The sequence below is a fragment of the Miscanthus floridulus genome, chromosome 19 (genome assembly GCF_019320115.1).
Source record: "Miscanthus floridulus cultivar M001 chromosome 19, ASM1932011v1, whole genome shotgun sequence".
Taxonomy (NCBI): domain Eukaryota; kingdom Viridiplantae; phylum Streptophyta; class Magnoliopsida; order Poales; family Poaceae; genus Miscanthus; species Miscanthus floridulus.
In genome coordinates this window covers 14,415,574-14,439,369 of record NC_089598.1, presented here as the reverse complement: position 1 = coordinate 14,439,369, position 23,796 = coordinate 14,415,574, and the positions used below count along the sequence as shown (strand labels likewise).

The 23,796-nt window shown below is 50.1% G+C and overlaps 1 protein-coding gene and 1 pseudogene across 1 annotated transcript; one reads left to right on the top strand and one right to left on the bottom strand.

The window, feature by feature from the left end:
- Positions 1-10,278, top strand: part of LOC136525597 (uncharacterized) — a 35,299-nt pseudogene extending 25,021 nt beyond the window's left edge.
- A 5,586-nt stretch (positions 10,279-15,864) lies between these two features.
- On the bottom strand, positions 15,865-17,770 carry LOC136529547 (GDSL esterase/lipase APG-like). The gene is made up of 5 exons (XM_066522624.1): positions 17,509-17,770; positions 17,263-17,393; positions 16,870-17,103; positions 16,493-16,748; positions 15,865-16,405 (listed from the first exon to the last, which is right to left on the bottom strand). Exons 1-5 carry the CDS (start codon positions 17,765-17,767, stop codon positions 16,209-16,211), a joined length of 1,077 nt encoding a protein of 358 aa, XP_066378721.1. The 5' UTR covers positions 17,768-17,770; the 3' UTR covers positions 15,865-16,208.
- Positions 17,771-23,796: the final 6,026 nt, after the last annotated feature.

Here is a 23,796-nt window from a genome sequence, read left to right as displayed (position 1 = left end):
TTCTTTATTGTATTTCTGAGCGTCTACCCTCTGTCTTGTTTCTAAGCATATCACTTGCAAACGACTTCCTCGGAGCCTAAGCTGTCCCTAGGGTGAAAAGGTGGTGAGGGAGTGCCGTAGCCCGGAGGCGTAGACCGTCTCATGACTCGGCCGACCTTTTGGCCCTGAGACAGACTTTCGGTCCTTAGGTCTTTTATAATTGACTTGTCAGAGCGTGATAGAGAGTTTGGCGTAGAATTTTTTTTTTCGAAAAATGACTAAAAAACGGTGCGTGGGATTTAGGGGGGAGTCCCCCCCTTCTAGCCCCTAAGGGAGGCTCAGTTCTACAAAGGCAGAGCCAAGTCTCCCTAATGGAGTTATCGTATCGCTGAGGCCCTCGATGGGCCTGGGGGGTTTCTCAAAAAATTAGGACAACTAAAGAACGCTTCTTAATTGTATTTAGAGAAACAATGTATACAATGCTTGGAAATTTAAGGGTAGAAGCGACGTAGCTGTTCTATGTTCCAAGCGTTGGTGAGGATTTCGCCCTTCTCGTTGGCTAGCTTGTTGGTTCCGGGCTTCAGCACTTGGGCGATGATGTATGGTCCTTCCCACGATGGGGTGAGCTTGTGGCGGCCCTTGTTGCTCTGCCTCAGGCTCAGCACTAGGTCGCCCACCTTCAGGTCTCAGCTTCGAATGCACCGGGCTTGGTAGCGTCGCAGGGCTTGCTGATACTTGGCCAAATGTAGCAGCGCAACGTCTCGGGCTTCCTCCAGTTGGTCGAGGGTGTCTTCGTGGGCGGTGCGGTTACTTTGCTTGTTGTAGGTCTGTAGCCTCGGGGAACTATATTCCAAGTCAGTGGGGTGGATGGCCTTGGCTCCGTAGACCAGGAAGAACGGTGTGAACCCCGTGGCTCAGCTCGGGGTGTTCCTCAGACTCCAGATGACCGAAGGGAGTTCGACAAGCCATTTCTTGCCAAATTTCTTCAATCGGTTGTATATTCTTGGCTTGAGGCCTTGTAGGATCATGCCGTTGGAACGCTCTACTTGGCCGTTTGTCCTAGGGTGTCCTACGGCCAACCAGGGCACACGGATGTGGTGGTCATCACAGAACATCAGGAATTTTTGGCCGGTGAATTGTGTCCCATTGTCGGTGATGATGGTGTTTGGAACCCCGAACCTGTGGATGATATCGGTGAATAACAGCACCGCTTGCTCGGACTTGATTCGATTGATCGGATGTGCCTCGATCCACTTGGAGAACTTATCGATTGCTACCAGCAGATGGGTGTAGCCCCTGGGGGCCTTCTATAGAGGCCCAACTATGTCGAGCCCCCACACGGTGAACGGCCATGTGATAGGGATGGTTTGGAGGGCTTGAGTCAGGAGGTGCGTCTGCCGTGCATAGTACTGGCACCCCTCGCAGGAGCGTACGAGCTTGGTGGCATCAGCAACCGCTATTGGCCAGTAGAACCCTTGGTGGAAGGCATTTCCGACGAGCGTTCGAGGTGCCGCATGGTGCCCGCAGCCTCCCACGTGCAAGTCCCAAAGTAGGGCTCGACCTGCCTCGGTAGTGATGCATCGTTGGAGGACGCCAGATGGGCTTCGCCTGTATAATTCGCCGTCGCTGAGAACATAAGTCTTGGCTCGCCGAGCAAGCTGCCGGGCTTCGGTCCTATCAGTGGGAAGTTCTCCTCGGACGAGGCAATCAAGGAACAGGACTTGCCAGTCCGTGCCCTGGTTGGCTTCGGGAGGCTCCGTGTTGACTTCCATGACCTCGGGCTCGGCCGAAGGAGTCTCATCGATGGAGGGGGCCCCGAGCCCTGCAGGGGGCTCGACCACTGGGGCCTCCTCCACCGCCAAGGCATAGTTGATGGAAGGTTTGTGGAGGTCTTTGACGAAGACGTTTGGGGGAACCAGAGCCCACGCCGACGCCATCTTTGCCAGTTCGTTCGCGGCCTCGTTGAATTTGCGTGCGATGTGGTTGAGTTTGAGACCATCGAACTTGTCTTCAAGGTGATGTACCAGCTTGTAGTATGCCTCCATTTTGAGGTCATGGAAGTTCGACTCCTTCATCACTTGATCGACAACGAGCTGCGAATCGCCCCATACGTCGAGACGCCGTACTCCAAGTTCGACGGTGATTTGCAAGCCGTTGACGAGGGCTTCATACTTGGCTGTGTTGTTGGAGGCGGCGAAGTGGAGCCAAATCATGTAGCACATGTGTACCCCGAGGGGTGAGATGAAGAGCAGACCTGCGCCCGCCCCGGTCTTCATCAGGGACCCATCGAAGTATATGGTCCAGCATTCCGCCTGGACTTGGGCAGGTGGCAGTTGGATGTCAGTCCACTCTACCACAAAATCGACCAAGACCTGAGACTTGATTGCTTTCTGAGGCACAAAGGACAGAGCCTCCCCCATGAGTTTGATGGCCCACTTGGCTATCCTACCCGAGGTCTTCCGGTTACAGATTATCTCCCCTAGGGGGAAAGACGACACCACGGTTACCGGATGGGATTTGAAGTAGTGACGTAGCTTGCGTCGAGCCAAGACTACGGCGTAGATTAGTTTCTAGATGTGGGGGTAGCGTGTTTTGGTCTCAAAGAGTACTTCGCTGATGAAGTAAATAGGTCATTGGATGGGTAGAGCATGCCCCTCTTCCTGCCTTTCGACTACTACAACCACACTGACCACTTGGGTCGTTACAACGATGTAGAGCAAGAGAGCCTCACCCTTGGCTGGTGGTACCAGGATGGGAGGATTGGTGAGCAATGCCTTGAGTTTGGCGAGGGCTTCTTCGGCCTCGAGGGTCCAAGAAAAGCGTTCTGATTTCCTCAAGAGGTGATACAGAGGCAAGCCTTTTTCGCCAAGGCGCGAGATGAAGCGGCTCAGGGCCACAAGGCATCCCATAATCCTCTATACTCCCTTGAGGTCTCGAATCGGCCCCATGTCGATCACGGTCGAGACCTTCTCTGGGTTGGCCTCGATGCCACATTCCGAGACTATGAATCCTAAAAGCATGCCTCGGGGGGCCCCGAAGACACACTTTTCGGGGTTAAGCTTGATGCCCTTTTCCCTGAGGCATCTGAAGGCTACTCCCAAGTCGCTGACGAGATTACTGGTCTTCCTAGACTTGACCACAATGTCGTCCATGTAGGCCTCGACGGTCCGCCCGATGTGCTCACCAAAGACATGGGTCATGCACCGCTGGTATGTGGCTCCTGCGTTTCTAAGGCCGAACAACATAGTCACATAACAGTTCATGCCAAATGGTATGATGAAAGAAGTCACGAGCTAGTCAGACTCTTTCATCTTGATCTGATGGTAACCGGAATATGCATCAAGGAAGGTTAGGGTTTCACATCCCGCAGTGGAGTCGATGATTTGGTCGATTCAGGGTAATGGGAAAGGGACTTTTGGACATGCTTTGTTTAGACCAGTGTAGTCTACACACATTCTCCACTTCCCATTTTTCTTCTTAACTAATATGGGATTAGTTAACCACTCCGGGTGGGATACTTCTTTGATGAACCTAGCCGCCAACAGCTTTTGTACCTCCTCGCCGATGGCCCTGCGCTTTTCCTCATCGAATCGGCATAGACGTTGCTCCACCAGTCTGGAGCCGGCCTGGATGTCTAAGGCATGCTCGATGACCTCCCTCGGTATGCCTGGCATGTCCGAGGGACTCCATGCAAACATGTTGGCATTCGCACGGAGAAAGTCAACGAGCATGGCTTCCTATTTGATGTCGAGGATGGCGCTGATCCTCAGCGTCTGATCGTCGTGGCAGGTGGGGTCGACCGGGATAAGCTTGATGGCCTCCGTGGGCTCAAAAGTCCCGACACAACGCTTGGAGTCAGGCGCCTTGCTACCGAGTTGGTCAAGGTTAACGATGAGGGTCTCGGCTTCTATGATAGCCTCAGTGTACTCGATGCACTCGACGTCGCAGTCGTATGCATGCTCGTACATGGACTCGATAGTGATGACACCATTAGGGCCCAGCATCTTGAGCTTGAGGTACGTGTAGTTGGGGACCGCCATGAACTTGGCGTAGCACGGCTGCCCTAGGCTGGCATGGTAACTGGTAAGTTCCCTTAAACCCAACCACCTTGAAGGTGAGGACCTCCTTGTGGTAGTTGGTGGGAGTACCGAAGCAGACGGGTAGGTCGACGCGCCCGAGGGGCCGCGTGTGTTTCCCCGACACAATGCCGTGGAAAGGTGCGGCGCCACCCCGGAGCTACGACTGGTCGAGCTCCAGGAGTTCTAGGGTGTTGGCATAGAGGATGTTGAGGCCGCTGCCTTCGTCCATCAATACCTTAGTGAGCCGGGTGTTGCCGATGATGGGGTCGACGACAAGTGGGTACTGCCTAGGATTTGGGACATAATCGGGATGGTCATCCTGGTCAAAGGTGATTGCCTCCTGAGACCAGTTGAGGTACCGGGGATCGGCCACCTTCACCGAGAAGACCTCCCGGTGCTCCCTCTTCCGCTGGCATGCCGTGAGGCACACTGAAGGCCCGCCGAAGATCATGAAGGCATTGTGCACCTTGGGGAAACCGTCATCCTTGTCATCGTCCCTATCGCCGGTGCCCCCTCCCCTTGGCATCGTCGTCTGGGAGCCTAAGCTTGGCATAGTAACGCTGGAGCATGGTGCACTCCTCGAGGGCATGCTTCACCGGGCCCTGGTGGTAAGGGCAGGGTTTCTTAAGCATGTTGTCGAAGAGCCTAGGGCCTTTGGGGCCACGGGGATTCTTGCGCTCTGCGGCCGTGACTAGGCCGGCCTTGAGGACTTCTTGCTTCCCTTGGTGACCCTTCTTCTTTTTCTTGGGGAGGTGGGGAGCCAAGGCCTCGGGGGCCTCGTCCCTCTGCTTCCCCTTGGCATCATTGTCGGGGAAGATGGCCCCAATGGCCTCTTCACCCGAGGTGAAGTTGGTGGCAATGTTGAGGAGCGCGTCCGCTGAGGTCGGCACATTCCGGCCCAACTCTCGGACCAGGTCTCGGCAGGTGGTGCCAGAAAGGAAAGCTTGGACAATTTTCGAGTTGCCAATGCTTGGCAACTCAGTGCATTTCTTAGAGAAGCACTGGATGAAGTCTCAGAGAGACTCGTCCGGGCCCTGGCGATAACTTTTGAGGTCCCAGGAGTTCCCAGGGCGCACGTATGTGCCCTAAAAGTTCCCGACAAAGACCCTTACCAAGTCGCGCCAGTCGTGGATCTACGAGGGAGGGAGGTGTTCGAGCCAGGCTCGTGTCGAGTCTAACAGGAACAACGGGAGGTTGCGGATGATGAGCAGGTCATCGTCCGCGCTGCCTAGCTGACAAGCCAGGCGGTAATCAGCCAACCAAAGTTTGGGATTGGTCTCACCGCTGTACTTCATGAGGTTGGCCCGTTGCTGAAACCGGGCCGGGAAATGAGCAACGCGGATTGCTTTGCTAAAAACTCAAGGGCCAGGTGGCTCAGGAGAAGGACTGTGGTCCTCCCCACTATCGTAGCGGCCTCCTTGGTGCAGATAGAAGCCCCGAGCGGGCCCCTCATTGTTGTGGCGCCATCGCCTACTGACCACCTTGTGGTCGTCCTACGCCTCACGTTGGTTGCCGAGGCGGTCGTGCAGTAAGGGGACCCTGTTGATTATCAGTGCCCGAGCGGGCTCGGGATGAACCAAGGCCTCCCTATCCTATCAAGGCGATGCCGTGGGAAGGTCTGAGGCGCCTCCGCGCCATTGGGAGGCAGAACTCTCGCCCTGCTGCACCACGGTGGTCTTGAGGAGATCCCAGAGCTCGTCGTGGACCCGTCGCCCCTCCGTGGTAGAGGGCTCGAGCATCGTTTGGACTAGCATCGCCGCAGCCGCGACGTTTTGGCTAGCACGATTGAAAATTGGGGGTTGCTCACCCCCTTCGTCGTCGTTAATGCGGTGGTGGACATCGTGGGCCCTCCGCCGGGCTCCTCTGCAATCGCCGCGACCTTGCTGCTCCTGCTCGAGAGTGTCTCGGAGCTACTGCAGAAGGAGTCGGTCTTGTTTGACCTTGGCTGGAAACTCTCGAAGCTATTCTAGGTCTAGGCGCTGAAGTTGTCCATGGGCAAGGTTTCCATTCCACACTGCCGGTGGGACAGTGCGTGATGGTGTGGCATCGCCTGCTCCCGGGCAAAGCGGGGAATGGTTGCCTGCCCCCTCGTCCTCATCGCTCATGCTCGGCATCTCGAGTCCGACATGGAAGCACTCACGAGTGGGATCATAAGTGCCTTCATCGTCAGAGTAGGAGTAGCCAAAGTAGTAGTCGCTCACGGCCAGGAAGTGGCGCAGGGCTTCAGGGTCACAAAGTCTGGAGAAGTCCGCTCCGGCCCATGCCTCGTCCTCCTCCGAGGAGTCAGCGTGGGTGCGAGTCAAAGTCATGGTGCCGAAGTCGAGGGCGAAGCGTTGGTGGCGTCCTGAGGGCTCTGCGTGAGCAGAAACATAGGCGGAAGCATAGGTGGCGGTGGCATTTCTCAACCCAAAGGGGTACGGGGATGGTACCATCGCCGGGCTTTGCTCCGCCGAAGTCGACTCCTCAGGAGGTGGCGGGGCAGGGCTCGAGGACGGGGCGTCATTGTGCGCCACCGGCATTTTCCCTTATTCAGGCTCAGGCTAGACAGGTCCCCGACCAGGGACGTTGTGCCAACAGCTAGGCGTGGGATACCGGTGGAGTGCAACGCGTCACCCAGAGCTTGCGCGGTACCGGGGCCGCCCCGCTCGCGTCGTGCCTGGCGAGCGCAACGAGAGCGGCCGCCCGGGCGCCGTCTGCGCCCGGGCTGCTGATGCGTGATGTTGTCATCGGTTGGTGGGGCTCGCGGCGTGAGGAGTACCATATCGTACTCACATCCTAGAGACATGAACTCTAGGCTCCCGAACCAGATCACCGTGCCGAGACACAGTGGTTGTACGGGGTCTGCCATCCAGAACTTGTTAGGATGATGAAGCTGACACACAGAATCCCCCTACCTGGCGCGCCAACTCTCGGTGTTTCGGACCGGTGGTTCCTCGACCAACTAGTAAAAATGTACTACGTGCTCCTAATTCCGGATGGTGATGCAAAGAGACAAGGTTTATACTGGTTCATGCAATAGGTGCCCTACATCTAGTCTGAGAAATCGATCTTGTATTCCTTGCACCGAAGTGCTTGTAGTAGGGGGTTACAAGCAGGGTGAGAGAGGGAGCTGGTCCCAGGTCTCGGTGTGGGGCGGTGTGGATTGCTTGAGATGTTGATCTCCAGCAGTGGGGAAGAGTGCGCGTTACAAAGTATCGAGCATGTGTTTGTCTACCTTGTGAGCTCATGAGCCTGAACTGGTCATCCCTAGAAACGGCCCCGGTCCCTCCCTTTTATAGTAAAAGGGGGGACAGGGATGATACATGTGTTAGCTACGTGACGTCGTGCGAACAGAGGCGACATGTCCGAACCCTGTAGCCTGTTACTGTGGTGGCATGGTTGATGGAGTGGTCCTGCCCTTGAAATGCTGGAGCAACGCGCCGGTCACATCTGATCCTACGCGACGTGGGAGCTCCAGTGATGGCTTGACGCAGGGCCTGGCAAGCGACGTGCTGGTTGCTGTGTGTTGACCACGTGAAGAGCCGATGCTTAGTTGGTGCCGAGGCCGAGCCATCGTGGAGGGGCTCGGCGGGCGCGAATCCCGAGGTTGTCGAGACCCTGAAGTAGAATGCCGAGGCGTGGAGGGAGCGGTTGGTCATGTACACTGATTCCGAGGCTATAGTAACCCGGGACTCCCCACGCCGCGCTGTTCCTGGAGCAGGGGTTAGGTAGCATAGTGCGGTATGGGTGTCAGTCGTGGGCACAGTGCTAAGCACAGCGGCCAGTAACCCCTGCCCTGTCCGGTCCTGGATGGCATGGCTTCGATGTGACTGGCGTCTCGTCGGCCACTCTGCTGTGTCGAGCCGTCGTTCGGCTGATATCGCGGGAGTGGTTGGTCGCATTAATTGGTCGTGATGCTCTGTTGGGGAGATCGGTCAAGGCAGAGGCGACGGGGTTATTGCCGAGCCGGCTTCGAGCGGGACGGAGATTCGGCGTCTCGTCCAAGGCCGTACACGCGGGGCCTCGGGCGAGACGGAGAATCGGATCCCCGGCCGAGGCCTTTCGTGTGAGACCTCGAGCGAGGCGGAAATTCGGTAGGCCGTCCGAGGCCTTCCGTGCGAGGCCTCTAGCGAGGCGGAGAGTAGGTGGCCTCGGATATGGCCGGGGTTTAGCCAATAGTTGTCCCTTGGCTTTGATTTTTGACGGGGTCTAAGCGAATTTTTCGATTGTTGCTTAGGGGACCCCTTATCGTAGTACCCGACACCTGGTTTGCTCCCCAACAATATTTATGGGGATGAGATCGCTATTACACTTCTGGTTTCTAGCAACGTAAGTTCACACCTCAAACACTCATATGAAATGCCCTGTACTGTTGTTTGCACTGAGTTTGATGTGTCCCGGTCGCGGTTAGTGGGCTTCTACACATACTTTTAATCTTACAAATAGAACTGCAGAGCAGCAAAGGTTAAGAGTGGCTTGCCACATCGTGGCAGTCCACCATATAGTTATTTCAGAAACTCCGACATGACTAAATTAGGAATGCACCAAACAGGCAGTGGATTAAAGTTATCTTAGGAAAGTGGTTTGAAACAGATTTCATTCAATGAACAGTACCAAACTTATTCCACATTTGTCACTTAATTTTTAATTCCAATTTTGATCTTACATTTTTCAAAGAAATAAATTTGACTGAATTTTTAGGGTTTTTTTTTGGTATCCTTGCTTTCTGTAGCCCTAAATGATATTTTACCAACAACACTATTATGGATGTTACATTTACACATCTCTATATATTGTCTGAACTAGTTATACATTGTGGGCTCGCTGTTTAAGGACTGCTTCTTGTAAAATCTCTTTATTCATCCTTTATTTGTGCAGGGGTTTGGGTTCTGTGGTAGAACTTCACAGTGCATTGGTATTGTTGGCATTAGACATTCTTCTCAAGCCTATGTCATGGGGAATATCCATAGAATTGGGGCAGAGATTCCCCTTTTCACATGCTTACTTCCCAAGCCAACAAAGTGACTTGCTTGCGATACTAACTGGACCCTTATCTTGTAAAGGTTTTTTGGACCTAGTTTCTTATATCAGTGCCTTGGTTCATTTGGACAGCACAAGAACTAGATGCTCTTCGCAGAAAAACTTACAAGTACAACCATCGAAGGGATTGGTAAAATACAATTCTGCTTGGTATGTGTTTTCAAATATGCAATACAGCTAGGTGTTTAGCATTTGTATGACAGAAGTTAACTGCACCTGATATAACTGTGGTTCTGCAGGTACATGATTATTAATTTCCGCGTCTGGTTCAGTTTTGCAACTGCTTTACTTTTCCACAGAGAAGGCTCACAAGATTATTTATCAGAAACATTATCCAAAGAGATAACTGCTGAATCAATAAGTGATGTCAGTCTTGTTCAGAGGGCAGCCTTTTACCTTTCTTGGGTGCTATGCCCTTCTAATGATGATCAATGCGAGGTGCTATCAAACAATCTTTTGGAAATATCACATTCTTGGGCTAGGAACAACAAAAAGTGCCTAAGCTACCAAAGTACTGTGAATCATAGGAGGAAACTGCGAATACCCACAGCTGCGAATTCAGAGAAATTCCATGTGCCAATAAACACTGTAAGCTCCCTGGTTAAAGAATTTGATGATCGCTGTGTAAAATGTTGTAGGACAACTGCCTTTCCTCAAGTGCAAGTTGGAAAAGTATCGGACCTCCATCCCTCGTACTTTAACCTGTTGCATCAGTGGATTCCTTTAGGAGTATTGCTTGTATCATCTAGTTGTGTTAACGAGCAGAACTGTGACATCCTTCTGCGGTACACAAGCACTGGGCAGGTTCTGGGGTCAAATGAAGCACAAATAAAAACAAAAGATCATGCCAGTAATGATGGTTTCTTAGGCAGCTGCATTGGTACTGCTGAGAGATGGGCTTTGATTGGAGCATATCACATCTTTGGCTGGCTTGACGTAGCTGAGGATATGTCCTCATTGATATTTTGATTGTGAAGATAGATGTCATCGTTTTGTCAGCCAACTCAGAAACAAGACAGGCCCATACCTGCTCAAGTGTGTAAAGTCATTATTTAAGGTGTTGGAACAGGGAAATCAAGATAAAGATTTTGTGATTGATCTTCATAATAGGTTGTTAAACTGGAATAAGAATGGGCAAGGCTGTGAGATATTTGGGGACGTTGTCCTTGAAATGAACAAGAGGTTTCATCTTCCTGTGTAGCAGAGACCAGGGATTTTATGCAGCTCTTGAATATTTGAATGTCTAAATTGATTGTCAGCCTCCATTCTGATGGTAATGATAATGTGGTTGAAGGAAGCACAGCACAATAGTCTGAACTTTGAACTGTTGAGTTGGACCAGATCCATTGCAGATAACGATCATTTCCCTCCAGAGAGGTAAGTCGTGTCCATTTAAAGAGTGCAATAAATCCTGATCAGTTCAAAGATAATTTAATATAATATATGTCAGTTATAGATAACTTAAAAATTATAGCTAACTTAAAGTAATATATGGAATATGTACAAATATGAGAGAGAGCACGGACAAGTGAAGTAGTAAAAGTTGACATGCAAATGTAGCTACCGGCTCCAACCTGGAACTTTCCAGTTTCCACAGTAATTTACTGTCAAGAGCTTTTACGGTGCAACCTGTCGACTATGTTTCTATTGCAAAGTCTAAGGTTACTTGGCCAACATATTTTTTTTGGAATGGACTTACTACAAATAGTGCTTGTTGTTGCAATATGAAAGCTTTTGAGCTGTTCATGTGAACATTAAAATATCAAATTGCTTTTGAGGAACAAGTTATTTTACACCTTTTTCTCTTTGCAAGTGTTACTATAACTTATTTCCTTACATTCATACTTGCTCCAAGCTAGTGACATGTAACATCACATGGAGAGGACAGGAGCCAAAACATATTGAAGGAATCTTAATGTATTTGATTCAAACATAACAACCGAGACAAGTTGAGTTGATTTACTAGTTTTAATTTTGCCTTGCCAGACTGGAGAATTTGTTCTGGGAACGTAGGATTTTCCTGGCCACATCTTCAACTTTGCTAACATGAAATTGTATATGGTAGTTTGGAACTTACGTAAAAGAAATTAAACTTTGTGAAGTTGCGGATTAGGGCCTGTTTAGTTCTCAAAGTGTCACATCGAATCTTGCGGCACATGCATAGAGTACTAAATGTAGACGAAAAAAAACTAATTGCACAGTTGGGTGAGAAATCGCGAGACGAAACTTTCGAACCTAATTAGTCCATAATTAGACACTAATTGCCAAATACAAACGAATGTGCTACAGTAGCCAAAGCCAAAAATTTTCGCCATCTAAACGTGGCCTTAGGGCCTGTTTAGTTCCCAAAAAATTTTGCGCAGTACCCATCACATCGAATTTTGCAGCACATGCATGGAGTACTAAATGTAGACGAAAAAAAACTAATTACACAGTTGAATGAGAAATCACGAGACGAAACTTTCAAACCTAATTAATCTATAATTAGATACTAATTACCAAATATAAACGAAAGTGCTACAGTAACCAAAACCTAAAAATTTTTGGATCTAGACGTGCCCTTAGTGTCAAATTTCTGCCGACCCAATTCCTTGCTACATTTCTCTTTCTTTGCCCTGATTCCAGTAACTGTTCATGTCTCCACACATGCTGCACTGCGTCACTGCCGTCTGAGGAGCCATTAATAGTGGACCAGCCATCAGCTTGAACCGACAAGAAATTTAATAATCGCACCTCTTGCTCAGAGTCATGAATGCTAGCTATTGTTCGTAGTCGTGTTTGTTCCCGGAATTAAATTTTAGTCCCTGTTTTATCGGATGTTTGACACATGTATGAAGTATTAAATATAGATGAAAAAATAACTAATTACACAGATTACGACTAATTTGCGAGATAAATTTTTTAAGCCTAATTAGTCCATGATCTGAAAATGTGGTGCTACAGTAATATGTGCTAATGATAGATTAATTAGGCTTAATAAATTCATCTCGTAAATTAGTCGATATCTGTGTAATTAGTTTTATAATTAACTCATGTTTAGTCCTCTAAATAGCATCCAAACGTCCGATGTAACATGGACTAAAATTTAGTCCGTGGAACCAAACACCCCCTCAGGTTTATCACGTGCTAATGTTATTCATGTCCCCACTTTTTAACAGTTGGTTTCTATTTTCAGGGTTCAAGGTTTACATGGCTAACTCCTAGTTCAGACACCCAAACCAGATAATCGTAATGCTGGTGATGGTGCTTTGGTTGCACTTCTTTTATTCACTTCAAGGTCGACCTGATTCCCATGAAGAGGAAAGGAAACATCAAGTACGTGCATGATTGAACTGGTTTGTCTGACCTGTATTTCAGTGTTCCAGGTTTTCATTTCTTCTCGGGCCTCGTTTAGATTAGGGTTAGGAATCAGTATTCGGTACTGTAGCATTTTCGTTAGTATTTGACAATTATTATCCAATTATGGCCTAACTAGGCTCAAAAGATTCATCTCGTAATTTACAATCAAACTGTGTAATTAGTTATTTTTTTATCTACATTTAATACTATATGCATGAGTCCAAAGATTTAATGTGATGAAGAGAGAGTGAAAAAACTTACAATCTAAACCAGGCCTTGCTCTCACTCGGCTATACATGTTTCTGTTAACGAATCCTTAACCTCTTTCCAGGAACACCGGAACCTGCTTCTCATTAAAGATGTGCATGCAGCCCGTGGGCCAAAGGCCCGGCCCAAAGCACGGTTATTGGGCCCGACCCGAGCACGGCACGGCCCGAACCCTAACCGGGCCCGTGCCGGCCCGAAGCCCGTAGCAGGCCGGGCTTGGGCTGAGGCCTCGGCCCGCTGGGCGACACGGCACGGCCCGTTTTACAACGGCCGGCCCGGTGGAGGCCCGTTTTAATTTATTGAGCTGGTCGTACTATTTTCCTTTCTAGGGTTTTATCTCACGAGGTGTGAGTTTTACCTAGAATGGTTTTTAATGAGGCGGCATTGCATAAAAAGCTCAAATCTTTTGTCATCTGGTGTTTCTGTGATCGTTAAATATGAATATGTGAACCTGTGATTGTGCTGTTAAATATGGTGTTTACTATGTAACGGGCTATGGGCCGGGCCGATGGACCAGTGGGCCGCGGGCTCAACGGGCTGGCACGGCCCGATATTCGGCCCACGGACCGTGCCTGGGCCGTCCGACAGGCACGGTGGACTGTTCAGGCACGGCCCGGTGGCCCGGTGGGCCAAAAGGGCCCGAGCCCGATCGGGCCGTGCCGTGCCGGCCCGTTGCTCATCTTTACTTCTCATGCGAAAGCAGCATGTAGGACATATTCGCTGGTTCGTTTCTGGGCTGATAAGCTCGACAGGTGCTGGTTTGTTATGAGAGAAAAATACTGTTGGTTGACTGGCTGAAACCAAAAAGCGAGGGCCTATTTAGTTCACCCGCTGAATCGGCGCCGCCAAATTTCGGCGAACACTGTAGATACTGTAGCGTTTTGTTTTTATTTGGTAATAATTGTCCAATCGTTGACTAATTATGCTCAAAACGTTCGTCTCGTAAAGTACAACTAAACTGTGTAATTAGTTTTTGATTTCGTCAACATTTAGTACTCCATGCATGTACCGTAAATTTGGTGTGATGGAGAATCTTCTTTTTGCATATTGCCAAATTCTAAAATCCAAGGGAACTAAACAAGGGCCGAAATGTATTCAGGCGCAATGTTCATTGTTCCGGTATAGGTTCTGGGAAAGAATAGTCTACTCTGAACACTGCCCTTTCCCACTGCTAGAGCGCGTTTAGTTCCGGCTAAAGTTGGCGTCGCCGAATTTTCAGTTGTACTGTAGCACACTGTAACATTTTGTTTGTATTTGGTAATAATTGTTCAAACATTGATTAATTAGGCTCAAAACGTTTGTCTCACAAAGTACAATCAAACTGTGCAATTAGTTTTTAATTTCGTGTACATTTAGTACTTCATCCATGTACCGTAAATTTGATGTGACGAAAAATCTTCCTTTTGTATAGTGCCAAATTCAGAAAATTAGGAAAACTAAGCATGGCCCTAGTTGAGACACCGGAGCACAAAGGATCTGCAGGTAACGTGTTATTTTCCTTTTGAGGCTTGTTTAGTTCCAAGCCAAAAACCAAAAATTTTCAAGATTTCTCGTCACATCAAATCTTGCGGCACATGTATGGAGTAATAAATGTAGATGAAAAAAAACTAATTACACAGTTAGCCGAGAAATCGTGAGACGAATCTTTTAAGCCTAAATAGTCCATAATTAAACAATTTTTACAAAATAAAAACGAAAGTACTATAGTAGCCAAAAGCTAAAAATTTTCGAGCCTGAGTTAATGCAAGCGAATAAATTGTGTTTCCTTAGGACATCAGCATTAATTTCAGCTGCTGGATTTGATATCCAAAAATTTTCGGGCCTGAGTTAATGTAGTTCATCGTTGGTTCACTTTTGGTTGTTGCATTTCAGACTGTATGAATCCATCGTCAAAATACGAAGTTGAAAATGCTGACTACACTTTGTTAGTAAATATAGTCAGTTATTGGATTGACAATTCCAGTGTATCTGTTATTAGGCCTGGTTTAGTTCCTAAAAATTTTCACCCCAAACTATCACATCGAATCTTGCGCCACATGTATGGAGTATTAAATATAGACGAAAAAATAATTGCACAGTTTGGTTGAAAATCGCGAGACGAATGTTTTAAGACTAATTAGTCCATGATTAGACATAAGTGCTACAGTAACTACCATACGCTAATGATGGATTAATTAGGCTTAATAAATTAGTCTCGCAGTTTCCAGGCGAGCTATGTAATTAGTTTTTTTTATTAGTATCCGAAAACCCCTTCCGACATCCCCGAAACATCCGATGTGACATCCAAAAATTTTTATTTCGCGAACTAAACACACCCTTAGTTTGTTGCGCACTTCAAATCTTATGATAATTTAATATATTTTATTATAATGTTAATGCCCCGTAACATTGCTAGGAGGAGTATATATATATATATATATATATATATATATATATATATATATATATATATATGTACTTAGAGTATATGGTTGTACTTATTTTATATGTTACTATCATAGTATTATATAATATATTAAAAAATATGTGCTCTTTTGAATTTTTTTTACATAGTAAAGATCTGGAGTATCTTAATATTAGTATGTCAACATACTCAAACTGATAAATGAGTATGTACACATACGCAACGTGATTTATTGATTATGGGAGTAACTACTCCTAGGAGTATATAAAATGCACCATATCTCTACAACTAAAACATTCATAATTATTCTGTCCACAGGTGTGACACCAAAATCGCTCCATGCGATCAGCTCAATTCCCATAACAGCCGCAGCAAATCAAGAAGGCAAAAATCAATTCCCATAACAATCGCGCACACAAGGAAAGCCCGACGTCCGATAGAAACTTCCCTCAAAATGCCACTATTGGATTTATTGGCGCACGAAATAAATGGATATTGGAGTTCGTGAGCCTGCGATGCCACGCTCTCCAGGATTGTGTTAATGTCACGAACTTTGCTTTTTAGATTAAATGTCACTTTAACGTCGCTATTTAATTTCACAGTATTGTTATCTTATCGTGCGATCCGTGTGTTTTTAATACAAAAGCTTAGCTGTCCCGTAGCAACGCACGGGCACGAACCACACACACATATGTGTATGTATGTATGTATGTATAAATAAATAAAAGACTTGCATATGAAAAATCAAGAGAAAATCACGATCATTAGTACTTGTTTACAAATGTATTATGTATATATAGGAAAACGCATAGTATATGATTAACAGTATTACAAAAAATGGTAGGCCACGGTGCAATTTCACAAGCTATTCAAGACACTGTTGTTTTCATGGATGGAATAGGAAACTGATGAGCGGCTACAGATGTCATGCATATATGATTATCAACATTACGAAAACGGCAAGGCCGACCGGGCGACGGTGCAATTTCACAGGCTATCCCAGACACTGTAGTTTTGTTCGATGGAACAGGAAACAGATGAGAAGAGACACATGTCTACGGTCTGCCGTCTGTCAGCTGCGGCATCTGCAGCTGTCGTCTACTTTATTGACGCCATTATTCCTAGGTAACCAGCTCGATGCCCGCCTCGATCATGGACTCCGCCATGAAGACGTTGGCAGCCTCCGACGGGTGGACGGCGTCGAAGAACACGTAGCTGCTGGCGTTCCGGCATGCTCCGGCCGTCGTCGGATTGCAGAGGTACACCCTCGTCTTGGCCGTCCCTGTCCGGCAGCACGTATCCCTCGCGTTCGCGAAACCTAAATAAACGGCGGCGACGCACATCGATGGTCATATATGTTAGTAGCTATCACCATGGCGTGATCACGACATTATCGAACACGTACCATAAGCCACCGGGTCTTGGGCAAGTTCGCGGAGGGGCGTGTAGATGTCGAAGATGGCGAACTTGAGGTCCGCGTGCTGCTGCCTGAGCGCCTTGACGGTGGCGTTCAGCTTCTCGTTGAAGGTCTCGGCGTCGCGGTTGAGCCTCGGCACACACGCGCCCCGGCCCTCGCCGTACAGCCTGATGGACGCCGGCAGGCAGCCCAGCGGCGGCATGGACGTGACGCCGATCCGCCGCGCTCCCAGCCTGTACAGCTCCTGCAATCAACACACAGATTCGATCGCGTTGTTCAACACGGAGCAAACGATGGCGGCCGGCCGTCCGGCACACATGAATGGCGCTGAGATTCATGAGTCTCTGATCTGGTCGATGACGTACGTCGGCGAAGCCGGAGAAGATGCCGACGAGGAGGTCGCAGTACTGGTCGACGTTGTAGCGGCGGGACAGGGAGGCGTTGTGGTAGTAGTTCTGGAGGAAGTCGCCGGTGCCCGTGCTGACAACGTAGAGCGCGTCGGCGAGGATGGCGCGAGCCTTGGCGTGCCCGGCCACCGCGGCCAGCTTCGACTGGTACTCCTTGTAGTACTTGAGCTGCTGGGTCAGCGTGATCGCGTCCTGCACGTGTGCACAAGCAGGCACCAAACATACACCTAACCGTCACTAGCAGATAGCCTCAACAAGCAACAACATCTATCGTATCCTGCTAAAAATTGCTTGTTGTAGCAATAATTTTACATATATATACACAAACATATATGTATGTATGGTACTTACATACATGGCCGCCGTGTCGTCGTAGTAGCTGGACGCCGCGGAGGCGAAGTTGGCGCCGATGAGCAGGTTCTTCCCCGACGCCTGCGGGCTGAGGTACGGCGGCGCGTAGCTCTGGAAGCCGAGTGTTTCAGCTGCAACAAACAACCCAACAGATGAACAGAACGAACTCGTCCGTCACACACAGCCGCCGTCCTAATCACTACAGTCTACAGAGTAGGCATCATGCGTGGTGGTAGCATAGCAAACCGGTGATGTCGGTGACGATCTTGCCGTCGGAGAAGCGGCCGGTGGCCTCGTGGCGCAAGAAGTCCTGCCCGTACGGCGCGTAGTCGGCCTTGAACACCGCGCCAGGCACGTAGTTGTTGTTGCCGACGTCGATGGTGGAGTCGCCGAACGAGATGACCGCCGGCACAATCGGCTGCGCCTGCTCGCCGCCGCCGCCGCCGTTCATTATCGCCGCCGACGCTACAAGCAGGGACACGACCGTTAGCGGCCACGCCACCATGGACAACGACGCCGCCATGTGCTGTGTTTACAGTTTACGCTCGATCGTCTCTTGCACGTTGCACCGTGTGCCGTGGCCGACGCACTGGCGACATACTTATACGCGATCTGCAGTGCGTTCATGGTGTAACGACGCGTCAGCGTGGATGGAGCTCGCGGTTGGGTGTGTGCGCACGCGTGCGATTATTTAAGGGGCAGAGGCCGGGGCACCGCCTCGTCGTCCAAGCTGTACCGACGTGACTCCTCCTGATTATGCACGTCGTTAATGCATGGTTTCCTTGTACTAATATGCTAGTCGTTAGATATGAAAACTAAATTCTGAATTATTACGCTAGTCCACTTGTAGCATAGCTCCACAATATTCGGAGTCGAATCGTGAGATCTTTTGAGGATCATAGTGCGGACGTATATGTGAGGAATTTGCGAAGAAACTTGGAATTTAGGAACTTGAATTCGGGTTTTAAGGATTGGGACAATGTAAAAGTTAAATATTTTTAACTTTGATCCTTATACCGTTAACTCCTAAAAGAGAGTTGCAAACTGGCAACTTAATTTTAGTAAGTATTGGTAGACTGATTATGAAATATACTTTGGTAGCAAATGATTTTAATTTTGTCTACAAACAACATGTTGATGTATCCACGGTTCAAAAAAAAATACTTGCGTTGATGCAACCATTGATGTTCTTTTATTGGTTCACATGAGTTCCAATCTAGTTCTAGAATGTCAAATCTTGTATTGTCTACACTAACGAAGAAGATTATGAAAGGACCTAGATAGAATATTGTATTTTCTTAATTTTAGTTTTTTTTATAATTTAGAGATGTAGTGTGCCAACTTATTAATATCCCTTTCCCCTTGAGAAAAGTTATAGTGATACATTTGTGCAGATATTGCTAATTGACTCGTATAGAGGGGCAAAGGAACTAGTCAAGTATACGGCGGAGATATTAAAATTAAAGGTGACAGAGATATGATGGAGATGCTAATTAGGGGTGGAGTGACCGATAGAAGGCGACGGTACTGTTTCAAACGTTTCCCACAGGCGACCACAGGAGCCAGAAAGAATAATATCGTAGAGTAGCAAACCACTGGAGCTGCACGGATCGAAACAGCACGTGAACGAAGTCTAATCTACCGTGCCCATCATTTGACCCAACTTTCAAATTTCAATGGTAAGTTTCCCATCTTGTACTCGTTCAGATGGTAATTCAACCAACAATTTCCCTCTCGTTGGGATGTTATCGAATTCACCTCAATCCATATATGTTGGAGTAGAATTTAGTTTAAGTTACACTCCAATTCACCTCAATACATATTGATTGATGCGAATTCGACTACATTCAAACAAGACCTAAATGATTTATTAGTATTTCGTTGTGACAAGCAGCTGTCAACTGCTAACTGACGATTGGAATTCAGATTTAATTTCGTCGGATACCCAGGTAGTGACAGACTTACTGTAGATATTTCAGGGCCCACTCGACTCCGTAAAAAGGGCCGCACTTCGAGCGCTTACAAAGTTCGACGTGGCGGGGTTCGAGTGTATATTCAAGGAAGCTTACTAGTCTCGTTGGCACCTGCTGTCGGTGTTTCGTACAAGCACCGGCAAATAAATTTATAGTAATGCGCGTTAGGCTCGGATGGTGCGCTAAAGGACACAAGATTTATACTGGTTCGGGCCGAATGTCCCTACGTCTAGTTTGTTGCTGCTCGTGTTATTAGCACCGTGAATGGTTCGTAGTAGGGGTACAAACGATTGAGAGAGGAACTGGTCCCAACTCTTCGATGGAAGGGTTGAAAGGAGGTCAAGAGCTTGGTAGCAGCTTGACTGTGTGTGTGTCTTGTATTGTTCGGTCAAAAGTCCCTCTCTCGATGGAGGAAGCGCATCTCCTTTTATAGATGAAAGGGGCTAACTTTACAAGGGTGAGGGCTTTAGGATACGTACTCTACTTAGTCTTGTGGCTCACGTCTACCTGGCCTGGTTCTTCATTCTCATGAGTGCGAAGGAGGATAAGCGCCTACAATACTGTTGATGCCTCTGTAGAATGTCAGGTTGGTTACAAAATGCTGCCCTGCGCAGGGCATGGGCTGCAGTACAGTGGTTTTGACTTATGAGCCTCCCCCAGCCTTGCTTCGCACGCCTTCCGGTTCCTATGAGTCTTTGTCGGAGGGACACGGGGTCGGGGTCGGGGTCCGGAGTAGCGCCGTGGCCAGGGTCTTCTGACTTGGTAGACCTGAGGGGTCGGGAAGCGGGCGCCGCTCCCTTGGGTCCATAGCGTGGTAACGGAATATCCATCGTTCGTGGAGGTAGCAAATCCTTTTCTGGAATGTAGTGGTTGTCGTGTATCTTCGTCGGGTTCCGTGTCCTAGAGCTGAAGGCGGTGCCTACAACTCTACAGGACGAGGAGCACGCACCTGTAATACCTTTCGGGCTCTGCGACGCCTGGAAGGGTCTAAAGCACCTGTCCTGTCGTTCCCTGGTAGTACTTTTCCTACTAGGGCGCAGGGTATGGTCCTTGGAGCCATGATTGACCCAAACGTCTTGTCTTACCCTGTACCCATCATCATGAGGGAACGGGGAGAAGTTGTCAGGTAAGATGAAACCAGTCTTTAGATATCAAGCAGGGCGAGGCTCGTTCCTAGCCGTCGGGTGAAGTAGAGACCAGTCCTTATCTCTTGGGCGAGACCGAGCCCACCCCTCTGGGGTCGGGCGAGGCAGAGTCTATCCCTCAGCCCTCGGGCGAGACCGAGCCCGCCCCAAAGGCGTTGGGCGAGACAGAGACTAGCCCTGAGCCCTTGGGTGTGGTAGAGCTATCTCAAAGGCGTCGGGCGAGACGGAGACTAGCCCTGAGCCTTCGGGTGAGGCAGAGCTATCTCAAAGGCGTCGGGCGAGATGGAGACTAGCCCTGAGCCCTCGGGCGAGGTAGAGCTATCTCAAAGGCGTCGAGCGAGGCGGAACCAAACTCCTGTCATTCGAGCAAGGGACGTTACGGCGCCCTTATCCGTCCAGAAGTTTTTAATGTTCGGTGGTTATTGGTTTCACTTTCTGGGGTTCCCCGGTATTAGGTCCCCGACAGTAGCCCCCGAGCCTCTAGGTGATTCAGATAGAACCGCCTGGAGGGTGTTTTTGATTTTGTCGGAGTTAATTTGCCAGAGGGTGCGCGTGAGCGCACCCGATGGGTGTTGCCCCCGAGCCCCTGGGTGATTCGAGCAGGGTCGCCCAGGGGTTGTATCGGACCCTTCGTGGGTAAGGCTGAAGGACTTAGTTTTTCATCAACTGGATATTTTTCTGAGGGGGTCGTGGCATCCCGTTTGCGGGGATCTCATTCAGGGCTGACCTAACTGGGGCTTGACCGTGGACCGAGATCCCAGTAATACTTGTGCCCTTGATTTTGGATCATTCGTGGACCCGTCCTCAGTTGGGCCGGTCGCTGAACTTCTGGGCCCTAGGTGGGCCAAAGAGAGAAAAAGTCTTCATGACCTGTGTTTCCCAGATGGGTAGAGAGTCCGGATTCGCCTGGGGAAGGCGAACCGTCCACTGTGATTTTTGGTGGGAGAGGATTGGGACTGCGGGCGCGTGTCCCGCACCATGACGCGGCGGTGCGCATGGCAGGCCCAGAGATCGAGGCGGACGGTTGCCCTTCTCGCGTCCGTCGCCCATATAAAACCACGGGGTTCGCCCCCAAGGTTCCGTATTTCGCTCCCTTGCCTTTGCGTTCTGAAACATCTGCCGCTAATCGCCCTAGCCTCCTGTGCCCGCACCACCACCGTCGACCGGCTTGCATCCGTGTTGCAGCTGCCGTCAAGCTTGCGCCTGCCCTGTAGCCACCGTTGAGCTCGCACCCACCTTTCTCCCCAATTGATTTAATGGAGTTATGGGGCAGATCTAGCATCACCTCACGACGTTTGGAGGGCCTCATCCACCGTGGCCGTCTCCGCTCGCTGTCCGCCGTTCAGGAGTGGCTGCTACCTAGTGACGAGGGTGAGCCTGCGCCGCCCGAAGGGTATGTTGTTTCTTTCGCCATCTTCCATGAGCGGGGATTTGCGGTACCCGCGCATAGATTCCTTCGGGGGCTACTGAATTATTATAAGGTGGAGCTGCAGCATCTAACTCCCAATGGGGTTCAACATATAGCGGCGTTTGTCGCCCTGTGCGAGGGTTTCCTGGGGATCGGTCCCAATTTTGATCTGTGGCGGTATTTCTTTACCATTAGTTTGTCGAAGAGGAAGGTTGGGGGGAAGGATGTGAGCGTGCCGATGGGATGTGCCAGCATTCATCTGCGCCATACCCGGTCGAGGGGTTACCCGTTCATGCGTCTAGCGACCTCCAACAAGGGATGGCACTCGCAGTGGTTTTATGTCAGGGATGATGTGAGTGCCACCCTGCCGAGGTACACTGGGCGCCTTATTAAAAAGGCTTCGGAGTCATGGGCCTAGGGCATCTAGTTCAAAGACAAGAAACACCTCTCCGACCTTCTTTCCGCCCTCCAAGCCCTGAAGGAACAGGGCGTAAAGGGGGCAGGGATTATCGGCGCCTATCATACGAGGAGGGTGGTGCCGCTGATGGTGCATGTGCTTTCCCTGCATCTGATGATGCCTGGGATGTCGTTTGAGGGGACAGTGCTTGTTGACGAGGCGCTCCCTTTCTCGGAAGTGGCGCAGCGCATTAAGGAGGCGATGGAGCCGACGAAGGATTCCAAAGGCAGGATCCTCGACATTGTGTATCCGGTGCCCGGACATCCCTCAATGTGGCTAGAACCTGGGTTCTTCGAATTCGTAAGCCTTCTTCTCTCGTGCTCTTTCTTTTTCCTGAATCTCCATTTTTTTATACTTGCTTTTGCAACGTTGGGACCAGCCGAGGGGGCTAGTCTTCAAAGACAGTCTGGTTTCGCTGCCAAAGGACAAGGCCGTGGCGGCGGTGAATCGACTTATGGCCGAGCGAGACAAGAATGCAAGGGAGCAGATGAAGAAGAAGAAACGACTGAAGCAGGAAGCACGAGATCGAGGAGAGGACGTGAGTAGTGATGATGACGACGACGACGATGATGATGACGACGAGGTAGTCGTCGATGTGGATTGGGGCATCCTGGAGGATGAGGACACGCTAACAAGTGCCCACCCGTCCGTGCAGGGACCCTTCTCGTTCCACGTGGGGGGAAGTGAGTCGATGAGGTCGGTGGAGGCTAGAGAGTCCGCCGCTTCGCGTGGCATGCCGGCCGAGGATCGGTGGATGAGGGAAGGTGGGCCTACCGCCGCCGACCCTGAGGTGATGGTGGAGGGGAGTGGCTCTGGTGCCGCGCCCCATGAGACGATGGAGGGGAGCGGCTCTGGAGCCACACCCCATGAGGTGAGGGAGATGAGCCCCCCTGCCTCGGGCAGGGGGCAGGCTCGAAACGGTCCCGCCCAGATGAGTCGGGACAGGGATCTGGGGATCCATCCCCAAAACGCTTCCACTGGCCAAGGGCGTCAGCGTAAGCTACTCATTCCCCTATTTTCATCCTTTTTTCGTTTCTATTTTGACCTAATGGCTATTACCTTTGTGTAGGTTCTTGCGGACGGGTCACCCCCTGGGGCTGGCGCCCAAAAAGAGCCTCGCCATACAGGCATGACGGATGGCGCTGCCCAGCGTCGCTCCTATTTTGGGCAGGAGCGGTGCCGATGTTGGGGCCACGTTGGCTGATCTGACGGCGCCTGTGGTGGCGCCCGCACCCTCGGTGGTTGCCGAGCAGGCGGCATCTTTTGTGGTGGGCGTGGTACAGTCGGCCAAGGGTCGGGTGACGCCGACAGAGGTGGTTGCGACCACGCTGAGCTAGGCTCAGCCGGCCGCTGCCACGGTGGTGCTTGAGGGTGCAGTGCAGTCCGTGCCACCAGGGGCCCAGGTGGATCCGCCCATGACGCTTGAAGCGACCCAGATGGAGGAGGGTCCGGTTAGAGGGTCCTCGAGCGTGGCGGCGGTGCCGCATAGGGTTAGGAGGGAGCCGCCCTGGCCCCCTTGTCGGGAGGAAGCCGCTCCCCCATGCAGGGGGA

Bases quoted from the DNA above. Each gene is read 5' to 3' on its own strand.
- LOC136529547 (XM_066522624.1), bottom strand. From the start codon at position 17,767: ATGGTGGCGTGGCCGCTAACGGTCGTGTCCCTGCTTGTAGCGTCGGCG. The intron at 16,749-16,869 runs GTACGTCATCGA...TGTTGATTGCAG, and splicing joins TCTTCTCCGGCTTCGCCGAC to GAGCTGTACAGGCTGGGAGC. The intron at 16,406-16,492 runs GTACGTGTTCGA...CCGTTTATTTAG, and splicing joins CCAAGACCCGGTGGCTTATG to GTTTCGCGAACGCGAGGGAT.